The sequence below is a fragment of the Mustela erminea genome, chromosome 18 (genome assembly GCF_009829155.1).
Source record: "Mustela erminea isolate mMusErm1 chromosome 18, mMusErm1.Pri, whole genome shotgun sequence".
NCBI lineage: Eukaryota > Metazoa > Chordata > Mammalia > Carnivora > Mustelidae > Mustela > Mustela erminea.
Genome location: NC_045631.1, coordinates 59,621,159 through 59,633,660, shown reverse-complemented (window position 1 = coordinate 59,633,660; position 12,502 = coordinate 59,621,159). Strand labels below are relative to the sequence as shown.

The window sequence follows — 12,502 nt, the reverse complement described above, 5'->3', positions numbered from 1 at the left end:
CGTCCCCGACATGGCCAGGTGCAAATGTCAACCGGGGGCAGCCTCTCCTGGCCCGGAGGTCTTACCCCCAGCTCAGAAACCATCTGCTCCAGCTGCTTATTGAAGAAGTTGATGAGGCCTTGCTTTCTTTCGATCAGGATCGTGCGCCTAGAGATCTCGTTCTCGCTGTTGGTGATGACGTCACTGATCTTTTTCACTTCCTTGTCGAGCTCGGCCAGCGTCTTCTGGCGCATGTCCAGCCTGCAGTTGGTGTTTGTGATGTTCAGGGTGGTCTGAGCAATGTCGCCGTCAATTTTGGAAAGATGTGTCACCTGTATTAGCATGAGGAAACATGTCTGAGCATTCTTTCCCGCTGGGGCAGGGGGTCTAAATGAGCTGGCTAGGCTATCATTTCCGAGCGTCTGCTACACAGTCGACCTCTCCTTCCTTCTAGTCTTTATATAGGACCTCCCCACCTTCCCCCAGAACCGAAGGCAGGATACCCTCTACACAGAGGCTTATAAGCCGCTTTTTAATGAACTCAATCTTGACTTCTATGCTCGTGTCATTTTTAATGGCTGTGTAATACTCCCTTATACCGGTAACCTAGGAAACTAGCCACGGTTGTCGTCCGCAGCCTCCTTCCATCCTGTCCCACAGAATCTGGCGCCCAGGGGCTGGTCTGGACAGCTGGTATGTTTTGGTGAAGGAAATGGATTCCTTTGCTATGGCAAGTTCAACAAGGACTTCTCATTTGTATCTGGTGGTACAGAAGGGTGTCCTTACATTTTGCTGAAAAGCTAGACAGAGTCATAGAAAGACAGTATCTTGCTGTGCTGTCATCGGCCGCCCGGGCGGCGCTGGGCTCTTGCCAGCCCTAGGTTGTGGGGGCAGGAGTCCCAGCCAGAGCTGAGTAGCTGAAGGCTTCTCGGGGCCCGCCCACTGTCCTGAGAGTCTTGACGAGAACCCCTGCCTCTTCTGCTGGCTCTCAGGGAGAGCCTCCAGGTCCCTCCTGTGACCTAGGGTTTACTGGGAGGATATCTGTGAGAACCAGAGGAGGGGGGTGGCAGGCACAGTCGCTCAGGCTTCCTTTGTAAATGGAGTCATTTCCCCGAGCGGTGGCTGTGTCCTGACCCTACGATCTGGCCCCTCAGCTCTGGCCCACATAAATTCTCAGCTTTCTCCTGGCCCCTGGCCCCTGCCAGCTCCCTGTCCTACAGGGTCATCTCAGCTCTGCCCCCAAGACCCCGGCTGGCTCTGTCTCACGTGCATCCACTGACTGGCCCCTGTGGGTGACTCGGCAGGACGCCCAGCAGTCCTGGGTTTTAGAGCCAGACCCTGCCCACCTGGATGTTTCCGGCATCGCGGTCACCCAGCTCCCCACGGTAACGCTCCTGAGTCCTCCAGGCCTCTGAGCTCAGGCTGAGCCACGTGTCTTTTTTTCAGGACCATCTAGGATAGGGTCTCCACAGGGGCTTCCCCTTCCTCTTTGCCCTCCATGCTTGCTGTCCCACGGGGCTCCGACAGGCCCTCAGCTCTGCTCCTGGGCCGTTGGCTCTTACTGAGACCACCCTGGCCGCTCCTGAACTAACTTGCAGACCAGTGCCTGCCCTCCCTCTGGACCCCCTCCAGATCCCAGGGTTTTTTTTTTTTTTTTTTTGAACATTTTGGAAAAAGTGCCCCCTTTAAAGAGCTAGACTTGAATCTCGGGTGATCATAGTGGACAAAATTTGGGAGATCAAGACTCTTTACTGCCCTCCGCTGGACATTGCTGGTAGTGTGTGTACCACCCGCAGGGGTTGCTGGGGGGTCTGGGGGCCTGGGAGCTTGGGGGTCTGGGGGCCTACGAGCGCAGCCTCCCCGAAGGACTGGCGGGTGACTTCACGCACACCGTGCTCGTTGGCTTCTCTGGAGTTTTGCTCCCAGGGGGTAGTCTTGTCCCGACTTCCCAGAGAAAGGATGAGTGGGACCCCCCCAGCATCAGACAGGACCTGCCACGGAGACCCAGCTGAGTCCAGTCTTGGTTCCGGCCCCGTCTCCCCACTTCCTTGCTATGACCAGACCAGGGGCAAGCTGCCCTTCTCCCAGGTGTCCTGGAGGGATGGGGTGCCTCGGGCTGCCGGCCAGGTAGACAGCAGCCCCGCCCTCCCGGAAGGACAGGGGAGCCCGCCAGCTGTCTCAGCCAAGCCTCCTCCTGCCAACAATGGGCAACAGTAGCTGACATGCCGGGGACAATGGCCATCAGCCACTGACATGCAGGGGCGTAGTTTCTGGCTCCCCCCACCTTTGCTGTCACTGTAATCAGCGGTTAGATCAGGTGCTCTAACACCGGCCAGGTGTCTCACACAGGGAAAGAGTAAAGGCCGAGCCCAGGATCACATGGGAGCCCCACTCATGCTCTTAACCGCAGGCTGGGAGGGGCCCACGTCCCCTCAACTCCCGCCCCTCGGATGGAAGCTTCTGGTAGTCTGGAGAGCAGGGCGAAAGGGCTCCCTTCCTCCTGAGACTTGAGGGGCCCTGGGGCAGGCCGTCTGCTGGGCTGTGCCCTAGGCCTGGTGCAGGCCGCGGTGGCCTCCGAGGGTTCTGCAAGGGGGCCCACCGAGGCAGAGGATGCTGGAGGGGGTCACACCATGGGAGGCAAAGAAATGATTCAAGGAAGGGCACAGGGACCCCCGACCACGGCTCGGAGTGAAGCGAGACCCCAGGGAGAGCAAGAGAGAGCTCTTCTTGGAGGAGGTCCCCAGGCCGCGGGGGCCTCGCCTGGTGGGGCAGAGGTCTGGGGGCTCTGCGACCCCACCCTGCGAGCCTGGGTTTTTGCCACAGCAGCTTCTCCTCACAAGTGTGGACAAAGACATCTGGCGAGCACGTCCAGAGCTGAGTTGCTCACGACGTTTAGAACCTGGAAACACGTTCAAGTGTCTCCGCAGAGGGTTTCCAAGCACGATGCGTTCGTCTGTGTGACGGAGTGGCGTGCGGAAAGGAAAATGTAGGTTCGAGGAACATTTCACGGACAGTGTCAGCTGCACGTGGCCAAGAAGGGAACTAAAACAGCCTCCGCCCGGGGAGAAAGCCCGTGGGGACCTGCGCTTCCTCATGCGCTTTCCTCTCTGCGGCGTATTTCGGGGAAACGCAGGAGACTGGACTAGAATAGACATGAAAACTGACAAAGGAGTCGGACGTTGTTTACGGTGGGTGCACGCGGGGGCGTCCACGCGCGCGCCTGCTCGAGGGGCGAGTCCCTGTGTGTGCGTGCGCGTGTGCGCGTGCACCTGTGAGAGTGTCGGCTCGTGGGTGCGACTAGAGCTAAGTGACAAGTGAGCAGACCGGCTGAGGGCCCCTCGCTCAGCCCGCGTCCCCCGCCCGTGGCCCGCCAGCCCGGGCGCCCCCAGGGCCGTGGCGTCGGATGGCCTACCAGGTTGGTCTTCTGCTTCTGCAGCTTCAGGATGAGCTGGCGGAAGTACTTGGTCATCTTGTTGGACGTCATGTGCTCCTGCAGCTTCTCCACGATGGAGGCGTCCATCCTCCTCCTCAGCTCCAGCTCGTGCTGGGTGGACTGCTGGACGGACTGCAGGTCGCTCATGCTGGCCGCGTACTCCTGGACAGGAAGGAAGGGGCAGGGACGGGGCTGTGCGGGGGCGGCTGCGGGGACACACCGTGCGGGCGGCGGGACGTGGTCGTACCATTTGGGCCTTGCCCAGCGCGTCCTCCGTGTCCTGCAGTGCCAGCCGGTAGGTGTTGAACTCGCTCTGCAGCGCCTCCTGCTTGCTCAGGCTCTGCGCCGTCAGCTTCTGCATCAGGCTGGCCTCCGTCTCCTCCCGGTTCAGGATGCTTGCCAGCTTCTCGTTCTGCTCTTCCTCCTTCATGATGGATTTCTTGTAGGCCTCGATCTCCCCGTCGATGGACATGATCTGGTGCTGGCATTCACTGCAGGGAGCGAGAGAGCAGAGCCGGGGCCTCAGAGCGCCCGGGGCCCGGGCTCTGCCCGCGTGCGGAGGGGCTCGCCCGGCAGAGGGGGATGAATGGGGACCCAGCTCTTAGCAGCAGCCAATCTCGATGCCCGCTTCCTGACCTAGTCACAGAACCGCTGCCCACTTTGATGGGTAGAGGGTAAGGGAGAAGGGCTGGAGGGGGCAGGCATTGTCCTGGGCCGGATCCGGCCACCCTCGCCAGTCAGGGGAGCGATCCCGGAAAGGGAGTGTGCTAATCCAATTTCATACACACGGACACGGGAACTCCGAGCCCTTGAGCCGCAGGCCCGTGGCCACGTGCGTGGCGTGGCTGGGAGGAGCACGTGTGGGTGTCACTCCTGACTCGCGGTTCCCGTCTGCACATTGGCTGTGCGAATGCCTGTAACTAACATCAAGGCAAACAGACAGGTGCTGGGTAGTAGAATCTTCATTTGCGTGTGACACATTGTTTCTCCTACATTCTGAGACGTCCTGCAGCTATGGGCTTTTCTCCACTGGTCGTATTTGATCCTTTGAATAAGTTCTTAAAATCAGGGGCGCCTGGGTGGCTCAGTGGGTTAGAGCCTCTGCCTTCATCTCAGGGTCCTGGGATGGAGCCCCGCATCGGACTCTCTGCTCAGTGCGGAGCCTGCTTCCTCCTCTCCCCCCTGCCTGCCTCTCTGCCTACTTGTGATCTTTTTCTCTCTGTCAAATAAATAAATAAAATCTTAAAAAAAAATACCAGGGAAATGTGCCACGTATATTTAGCAGAAGACTCACTATCGTTAAGGCGTTAGTTCTCCCCCAAAAGATCTTTAGCTTCAACGCAATTCTAATTACAATCGTAGTAAGTATATTTTTTCCAGAAATTGCCACACTCATTCTAAAATTATATATGGAAATCTACAGGACCTCAAATTGCCCAAATACTTTTGCAAAAGAAGAACAAGGACCCCACAATCTGATTTTAAGACTTTGTATAAAGTTGTCATTATCAGGTCCGTGTGGTTTTATTGGTGGAGGGAGCAGAATCAGGAGTCCACAAACAGACACACCGACACACAAACACACGTGGTCAATTGATATTTGACGAAGGGGACACAGTCTTTCAATGGAGAGAGGACCGTCTGTTCAGCGGCGGTGCTGGGACTGTGGGCAAATGGACGGAACTTCGGTCTCATGCCGCGACAGATGTTAACTGGGGATGTTAACGTACCCACAGGGAAGAATTAGCAGAAGACACAGGAGGGAGCTTCAGGACCCCGCGTCGGGCAAAGATTTCTTCAAGAGGACACAAAGAGCACGAGCTATGAAAAAAATTAACTGGGCTTCATCAACGTTTAAAGCCTCTGTCCTTCCGAAGCCACTGTCGTGAGAATGGGAAGACAAAGCCACAGGCTGGGGGGAAATACGTTCAGAGCACACGTCTGAGGGAGGCATTGTATCTAGAATATATGAAGATCTCTTCTGAGTCAGTAATGAGATGAGCCCCTCAGTATAAAAAAGAAGGTCTCCGGGGGGCAGGTCAGCACGTGAGAGTGTGCTCAACCTTGCCAATCATCGGGGAATTGCAGAGTTAAACCTCGGGTGATACCACGACTCCCCGACTCCCCGACTCACGGCTGAATGGAACGGCTAAAGTTAAAATGATTGACAACAGCCAGTGTTGGTGAGGACGGGGGAGTTGCTGGGAATCGCGCCCGCTGCTGGAGGGAGCGCAGAATGGAACAAACGAGATTGGAAAAAACACTGGGCGTTTGTGACCACGTCGAATGCGTGCTCAGCGGCGGTCGCAGGCCAGGCGCTCCCCCAGGGGACGAGGAAGCACTAGACACCCAGACGCGTACATGCTGTCCCAGGAGCTCTGCCCACGACACCCCGGACCGAAAACAACGGGGAAGCCCGTCCGCTGGTGACCCGGTGAACGCGGCGGCGGTCTCTTTGGCAATAACAAGAGACACACGGCCGCGCTGGCACCGTCTCACGGCCCACGTGGGGATGACGCTCAGAAGCCGGGCGACGGCCGCGTGCTGCGTGACTCCATCCCCGGGACCTCCCGGGAATGACGGGGCGGGCGGGACAGAGAGCAGATCGGGGCTCGGCGCGGGCTGGAGGTGGGGAGAGGGTGGGACTTGGGGAGGAAGGAAACGGCCGTCATCTTGGGGGCCCGGGGGGGGGGGTACTTGCCTCTGCCCATCTGCCACGCTCGCAGAGCTGGGCACGGGCGAAGGAGAACTTTTGTACATAAGAAATCTGCACATAAATTAGCCTCAATAAACCCAACCTAAAATAAAAAAGCTACTCCGTTTCTTTTTTAGGAAGTAGCAGCCTTATAAATGTCTAAAATCTGACAATAAAAATAAGCCATCCAATTTAAAAAGACACAGTCACAAATTGCATGACAGAAGTCTGAACACGTGGTAAGACATACGTGCGGGACAAGAGATGCCTGTGAGCGCCCAAAATGCTAATAAATTGTCATTGTCCCCGAAGGAAAAAGACGGTGGTATTGTGAACCTTTTCTTCCCGTTTTTCAAATTTCCTAAAATGTGATCACTTATCCTTGATAAAGATTACTTTTAAAAAACACACTTTAGGGGGGCACCTGGGTGGCTCAGTCAGTTAAGCATCTAACTCTTGATCTTAGCTCAGGTTGTGAGTTCAAGCCCCGAGCTGGGCTCTACTTTGACCGTGGAGCCTGCTTAAAAAAGACCAAAAAAAGCAGTATCACATGCTGGTAAGTCAAGTCACATGAAGACAGAATTGGTCACTCAATTTAGTCAATGTATTAACGTGGTTAACTTGATGGGATTAGGTTCAAGAGAGATTAGAAGGAGTTTCTGGAAAAGGTCTTATTTTTGCCTAGACATGGAAGCCACCCCATGGAGACCTTGGATGTTCTGGCCGCCATCTTGAAAAACAAGCTTACCCTGGGCTCCACCCTGGGCATGGAGCCCACTAAAAAAAAAAAAAAAAAAAAATGATGATAGTTAAAAAAATGAATGAAATAAAAATTAAAAAGGTACTTTAAGAACGTCCTTGATTATGGGGAATCAGGCTCCTTGTTCAGTGGGGAGCCTGCTTCTCCCTCTCCCTCTGCTGCTCCCCCTCTTGTGCTCTGTCAGGTAAATAAATAAATTCTTTTTTAAAAAGATTTATTTATTTGACAGAGAGAGACAGAGATCACAAGCAGGCAGAGAGGCAGGCAGAGAGAGGGGGGAAGCAGGCTCCCTGCTGAGCAGAGAGCCCGATCCGGGGGACCATGGACCCTGAGACCATGGATGGACCCAGGAGCCCAGGACCCTGAGACCATGATCTGAGCCGAAGGTCCTACGCCGGGAATGCCACTTGTGTGCTCAAAACCCTTGACTTCCTGGGTGGCTCAGCAGGGAGCCTGCTTTCCCCCCCGCCCCCGCCTGCCTCTCTGCCTACTTGTGATCTGTCAAATAAATAAATGAAATCTTTAAAAAAAAAAGAGAGAGAGAGAGTAAAAAAAAAATAAGTATTCAAAACATTTTTTTTTCTCCCGTTAGTCCGATGGACGCCTTCCAAATGGCCAAGTTCTTGCCGGGCTCTGGGACCCCCTGTGGGGTGTGGCCTTTTGGGGAACCACCTGGCAGATCTCTGCACGGATGTCCCCCAGAACTCCGGGCTCGACACACTGTAACACACTGTAAGAAGCAGGGACGTGGGTGAGACCCTACAGCGGAGAAGTGCGAGGACCCGCCCTGCCTGGTGGGAAGCCCCCCGCAAGCTGCCGCTGGCCACACGCTCCGCTCCGTGCTGGGAAAGGAAGGAATGATCATGCGGAGATCGGGAAAGGTCTCCGGGGCAGGTCGGCGAATGAGAAAAGCAAGGCGTTCAGCGGTGTGTACGCAGCGTGCTACTTCCGTGTGTGCGTGCGTGTGTGTGTGTGTGTGTCTTGTTGGGGGGGAGGGTGGTTGTTTTGTTTCGCTTTCTTCTTAATCGCAGGACCGAAAAGGAGAAAAGTCTCCTGCTGTCCGAGCCCCGGAGATGCAGAGCTGCCGAGAGCGGCTCCTCACTCCTTCCTGCCCACCGCCCCGCACCGGGGTCCCCATCACCTGGGGACTGCAGGAGGGCCCTCTTCCCTCCCCCCGGCAGGGAGATTAAGACAGGATCCGGGAAGGTTTCCGCACACAGGTGATGAAGAGCAAAGCGGGGGGAGACCTTCTCTCCCAGAGATAAACACCCCTTTCTCCTTCTCCCACTGTTTGTCCTAATCTTCCCAGGAAGCCTGAGAACGGAAGCTTTGCCGTCCGGGTACCACGGAAAGTCTGAAACGCTGAATCTTGGTGAACAATAGGGAGCTTTCAGGGCGGAAGCCGGGGCTGTGGGGCTGCTGGTGGGACCCAGCAGGAAGGGCGCCGTGGGCGCACCTGGGCAGGTGGGGGTGCAGCCATCTGAGCGTCCACCTGTCTCCCTGAGCTCCCGGCCCCCCACCGTGGTGCCCCTGAAGGGCGGCCAGAGGCCGTCCCGGGTGTGCCCATACCTGAGCGCCTCCTGGATGGTCCCGTGGGCCTCGTCGCGGTGCTTCATGCCCACCAGGCAGGCTGCCCACTGCTGCAGGACGCGCCTCTTCTCCACGTTGATGGCGTCGATCTCCGTGCGGGCCTGCGGGGGAGAGTTGGGGTTACGGGGACGTTGGTCCAACCTCACGATGCTCAAGGCCCCAGGAGGATGTTTGAAAAGCCCCAAACGTCCTGGAACATCTCCTTCCCCTGTGTCACCCTTGCTTTTCTGACCCCGCACCAGCAAAAGGGTAAGTGTGAAAATAATACAGCTGTAAAAATAATACATCGAAACACCCAGCTGAGCCCTGACTCCGGGCCCCAAGGCCCTCAGTGTCAGGGGTCCAGGAGGAGGAGAAGATGGGGAGCCAGCAGGGAGGGGCATCCATCACACCCAGACCCCAGACGCTGGGGATGGGAGGTGTCGCTGATTCTCGCAGGGAGCACCGTCCACAGACTGGAGTTTCCGTCACAAGAGGTGGCTACAGCCTTGGTGCCTGACACCCCTTCCCGTAGGAGCCTGAGCTGTCAAGAATGACCTGGCAGCTCCGTGGGAGCTTCCGCCGGGCCCTGGTGTGTGTGTGTGTGTGTGTGTGTGCACGCGTGCCTGGGCACGCGTGTACATGGTGTGTGTAATCATATCTCTATGTTATTTTATAGCCTGGAATTAACATGTTGTACCCAGGTTTCTATGTCAGCAAGGGTCTATTTGATTGTTGGGATATATCCTGACTTTTGTGGCTAACGCCCTGCCCTTGGGACTTTGCTATTGACCCCAACACAGTGTCCCCAGTGAATCACTATTCATTTTGCTTGTGGAGTTTTTAATGCACAACATTTTTGCTTGCATGCTGCTTCAGTAGTTTCCTTGGAATGAGGCCCAGGCGATATTTCGGAAGGAGGCAGGGGAGTCTTCGGGGTGGGGTGGGTGTACAGGAGCCCATGTGTTTTTCCGACCGGCCTGGGGGGGCCAGTCCCCTCTACACTGGTTCCCTTCTATCAGGGGTTCCTCACCCTGTTCGTTCACGGTGTCTGTGGTGCACCTGCTGTGGGCTGCGCGGTGTTCTGAGTACGGGAAGGCAAAGTGAATGGGACGCGGGGCCGCCCTGCCTGGCGGAGACACACCCAGCCGCGCGGGGCAGAAGGCACCGAGAGACCCAGCCCGGGCCTATGCCCACGACCGTCCCGTAGTGGCACAGGGCACGGGGTTATTTCCTACTGACTTGCGTGATCTGTTCCCACCACCAAAGTCACTCGTAGGTGAAAGCCTGTCTTTCCTGGCGGGTGTCCCGTCTTTTCACTCTGCTCGTGGCGCCCTCGGTCCCCCGATGCCATGGTGGGCCTGCCTCACCCTCCCCATGGGTTCCGTGGGTTCCCTTCTCCGTGCTGGGCTTCCAAAGGCCCTGCAGCTCCGGATTTAAAGAATATTTTTTCTCGTATTTTCTTCCAGCACATGTTCCCCATTTACATTCTCTTTTTTTTTTTTTTAAAGATTTTATTTATTTATTTGACAGAGAGAGATCACAAGCAGGGAGAGAGGCAGGCAGAGAGAGGAGGAAGCAGGCTCCCCGCTGAGCAGAGAGCCCGATGCGGGACTCCATCCCAGGACCCTGGGATCATGACCTGAGCTGAAGGCAGAGGCTTTAACCCACTGAGCCACCCAGGAGCCCCTCTCCATTTACAATCTTAATCCTAACTAGAATTCATTTTCGTGTCTGGTAGGAGGAAAAGATTTAATTTTTCCCCAAATGATGAACCAAAGGTCCCTCCTCTGTTGGGCAAGATTCCTGTGTTCTCCACTGACTTACAGTGCACTCCAGTTTCCTGCAGCATTTGCTCCCTCCGAGGCTCTGCTCGTGGGCTCCACAGCCCGTCCGTCCCGGACTCCAGGCTTCAGAATGGGTGACATTTAGCGGGGTACCCTGAGGATGACCTACCAGCCCAGGGATTCTGGGACTCTTCTGGCTTTAGCACAAGCCCCACATCTCAGGACACCCCTATGTTCCCGGCAAACCCCCCCCCGAGCTTCCCTTTTCCTGACAGCTCCTGCCCAGTCCTCCAAATGTACGCTTCGCGTCAAACCTCAGAATCTCGGGGCGCCTGGGTAGTTCAGTGGTTTAGGCCTCTGCCTTTGGCTCAGGTCATGATCTCAGGGTCCTGGGATCGAGTCCGGCATCAGGCTCTCTGCTCAGCAGGGAGCCTGCTTCCCTCTCTCTCTCTCTCTCTGCCTGCCTCTCTGCCTACTTGTGATCTCTGTCTGTCAAATAAATAAATAAAAATCTTTAAAAAAAAAAAAACAACAAAAAACCTCAGAATCTCTTCACTAACTAGAAACTGCCTCCTGGGGCGCCTGGGGGGCTCAGTCGTTAAGCGTCTGCCTGCAGCTCAGGTCATGATCCCAGCGTCCTGGGATCGAGCCCCGCATCCCCGCTCAGCAGGAAGCCCGCATCTCCCTCTCCCCCTCCCTGCTTGCGCGCTCTCTCACTGTCTCTCTCTGTCAAATAAATAAATAAAATCTTCTAAAAAATTAAAAAAAATAAAAACGGCCTCTTTTCTTCTGGGATTCTGATCAGAACACATTCTAGATCCCCAGGTTGGAAAGCCCCGGGCGCTTTCCCCTGTGGGCCACGCGGGCCTGTCCATTTCTGCAGGTGTTTCCTTCTCCCCGTCAAAGCGGCTTGTGTCCACGTCCCCGCACACGAGCACGCAGGTGGTGACTCAGACCCACAAAATAGGAAGACACGGCCGCTGCTGGCCTCAGCTGCCCTGAGGGCCCTCTGGCCATGTGCCCGCAGCCCGGCTCAGCCTCCCTGGGACACCAGGGGCCTCTCCTGGGAGGATCCGGCCGACAAGCAGACCCAGGTGTCTGGCCTCGTGGGCTGCCAGCTGCCGTGCAGAAGAGGAACCGCCGCGTCCCCCCGTGGGCAGCCGGACGCCGGACCGCTTCGGGAGACACGCGGGGAGCCCATGGGCTGAGTGGGGCGTGGGGCCCGGCGATCCCCTGGCTTTGGGGGGTGCGGGGCGGCTCCTACCTCGCTCACGGCCTTCCGCAGCACCCGCGTGTCCTCGGCCTGGGCGCAGCTCTGAGCCTCCAGCAGCGCGATCTGCTCCTCCAGCCGGTGTGCTCTGCTGGTGAGCTGGTCCACGTGCAGGTCCTGCGAAGGGGACCGGTTCCTGCGCGCCGCACCGGACGCCCCACCCAGCCCTCGAGCCCCTCGCCCGCCAGAGGCCGGGGGGGGGCGGGCTCCTGGGAAATGGAAGGTTGGGGGGGAGGGGAGGTGGGGGGCAGTGTGGGGGGCAAGGCCACCGCGCGGACGTTGCAGAGCACCTGCTGCTTCTTCTCCACCTCCGCCCGTGTCCGCTGCACCTCCGACTTCTTCACCACCTGCTGCATCACGCGGATGTCGTCGCGCACGTCCTGCTCTATGTTCTGCATGTAGAACAGGTGCAGGGCCAGGCCGTCCAGCTCCGTCTGCAGAGCCGCCACTGTGGGGGGAGGGGCGGCGCTCAGCGTCCCACACACGTCGTCCCGGTGCCCAGGACTCCAGAAGCTTCCCTGCCTGGGAACCTGCGGCTTCCAGACCGCGGAGACCCCGACTTGGCCATCACAGCCTCGCAGTCTGGTCGGAGAGACGCAAGCATAGGTAACCCCCGTCCAGCCATCGTCAGCGACCATTCCAGCGCCCCCCGTGTCTTAGAGGCCCTCCCCGTGTCTGAGGATCTGCTAAGACCCAGGCAGGCCATGAGGCCTCCTGTTACTCCGGCACATTTCTTACCGCGTAGATGTTGGGCGTCTAGGTAGTCCTGCATCCTGGGAGGACACCCGCCCAAGGGGGCGCTGAGCTCCACCAGAGCCCCCCGCCCGGCCCCGGGACTGAAATGGCCTCGTGGTGGTGCAGGCCAGGAGTGCCAGAGCTGTCCTGGGGGCCAGGCCTCACCAGCACAGCACTGTCCGCTCCCCACTCAGAGCCAGATGGTGGATTTCTGTCCAGCGACAAGCCCAGGAGAGAGGCCTAGGGTGGAACCAGCGCTCCCGACGCCTGGCTC

General features: G+C 57.4%; 1 protein-coding gene across 3 annotated transcripts in view; it reads right to left on the bottom strand.

Annotated features, from left to right (window-relative positions):
- Positions 1 to 12,502, bottom strand: part of CCDC40 (coiled-coil domain containing 40) — a 35,711-nt gene that overhangs the window by 10,286 nt on the left and 12,923 nt on the right. For all 3 annotated transcript variants that reach the window (XM_032320429.1, XM_032320430.1, XM_032320431.1), the window contains exons 8-13: positions 11,784 to 11,941; positions 11,488 to 11,610; positions 8,437 to 8,558; positions 3,660 to 3,903; positions 3,392 to 3,574; positions 66 to 311 (exon numbers count right to left, since the gene is read on the bottom strand). In XM_032320429.1, coding sequence (XP_032176320.1) covers positions 66 to 311; positions 3,392 to 3,574; positions 3,660 to 3,903; positions 8,437 to 8,558; positions 11,488 to 11,610; positions 11,784 to 11,941 — 1,076 coding nt within the window. The remainder of the gene's footprint in view (positions 1 to 65; positions 312 to 3,391; positions 3,575 to 3,659; positions 3,904 to 8,436; positions 8,559 to 11,487; positions 11,611 to 11,783; positions 11,942 to 12,502) is intronic.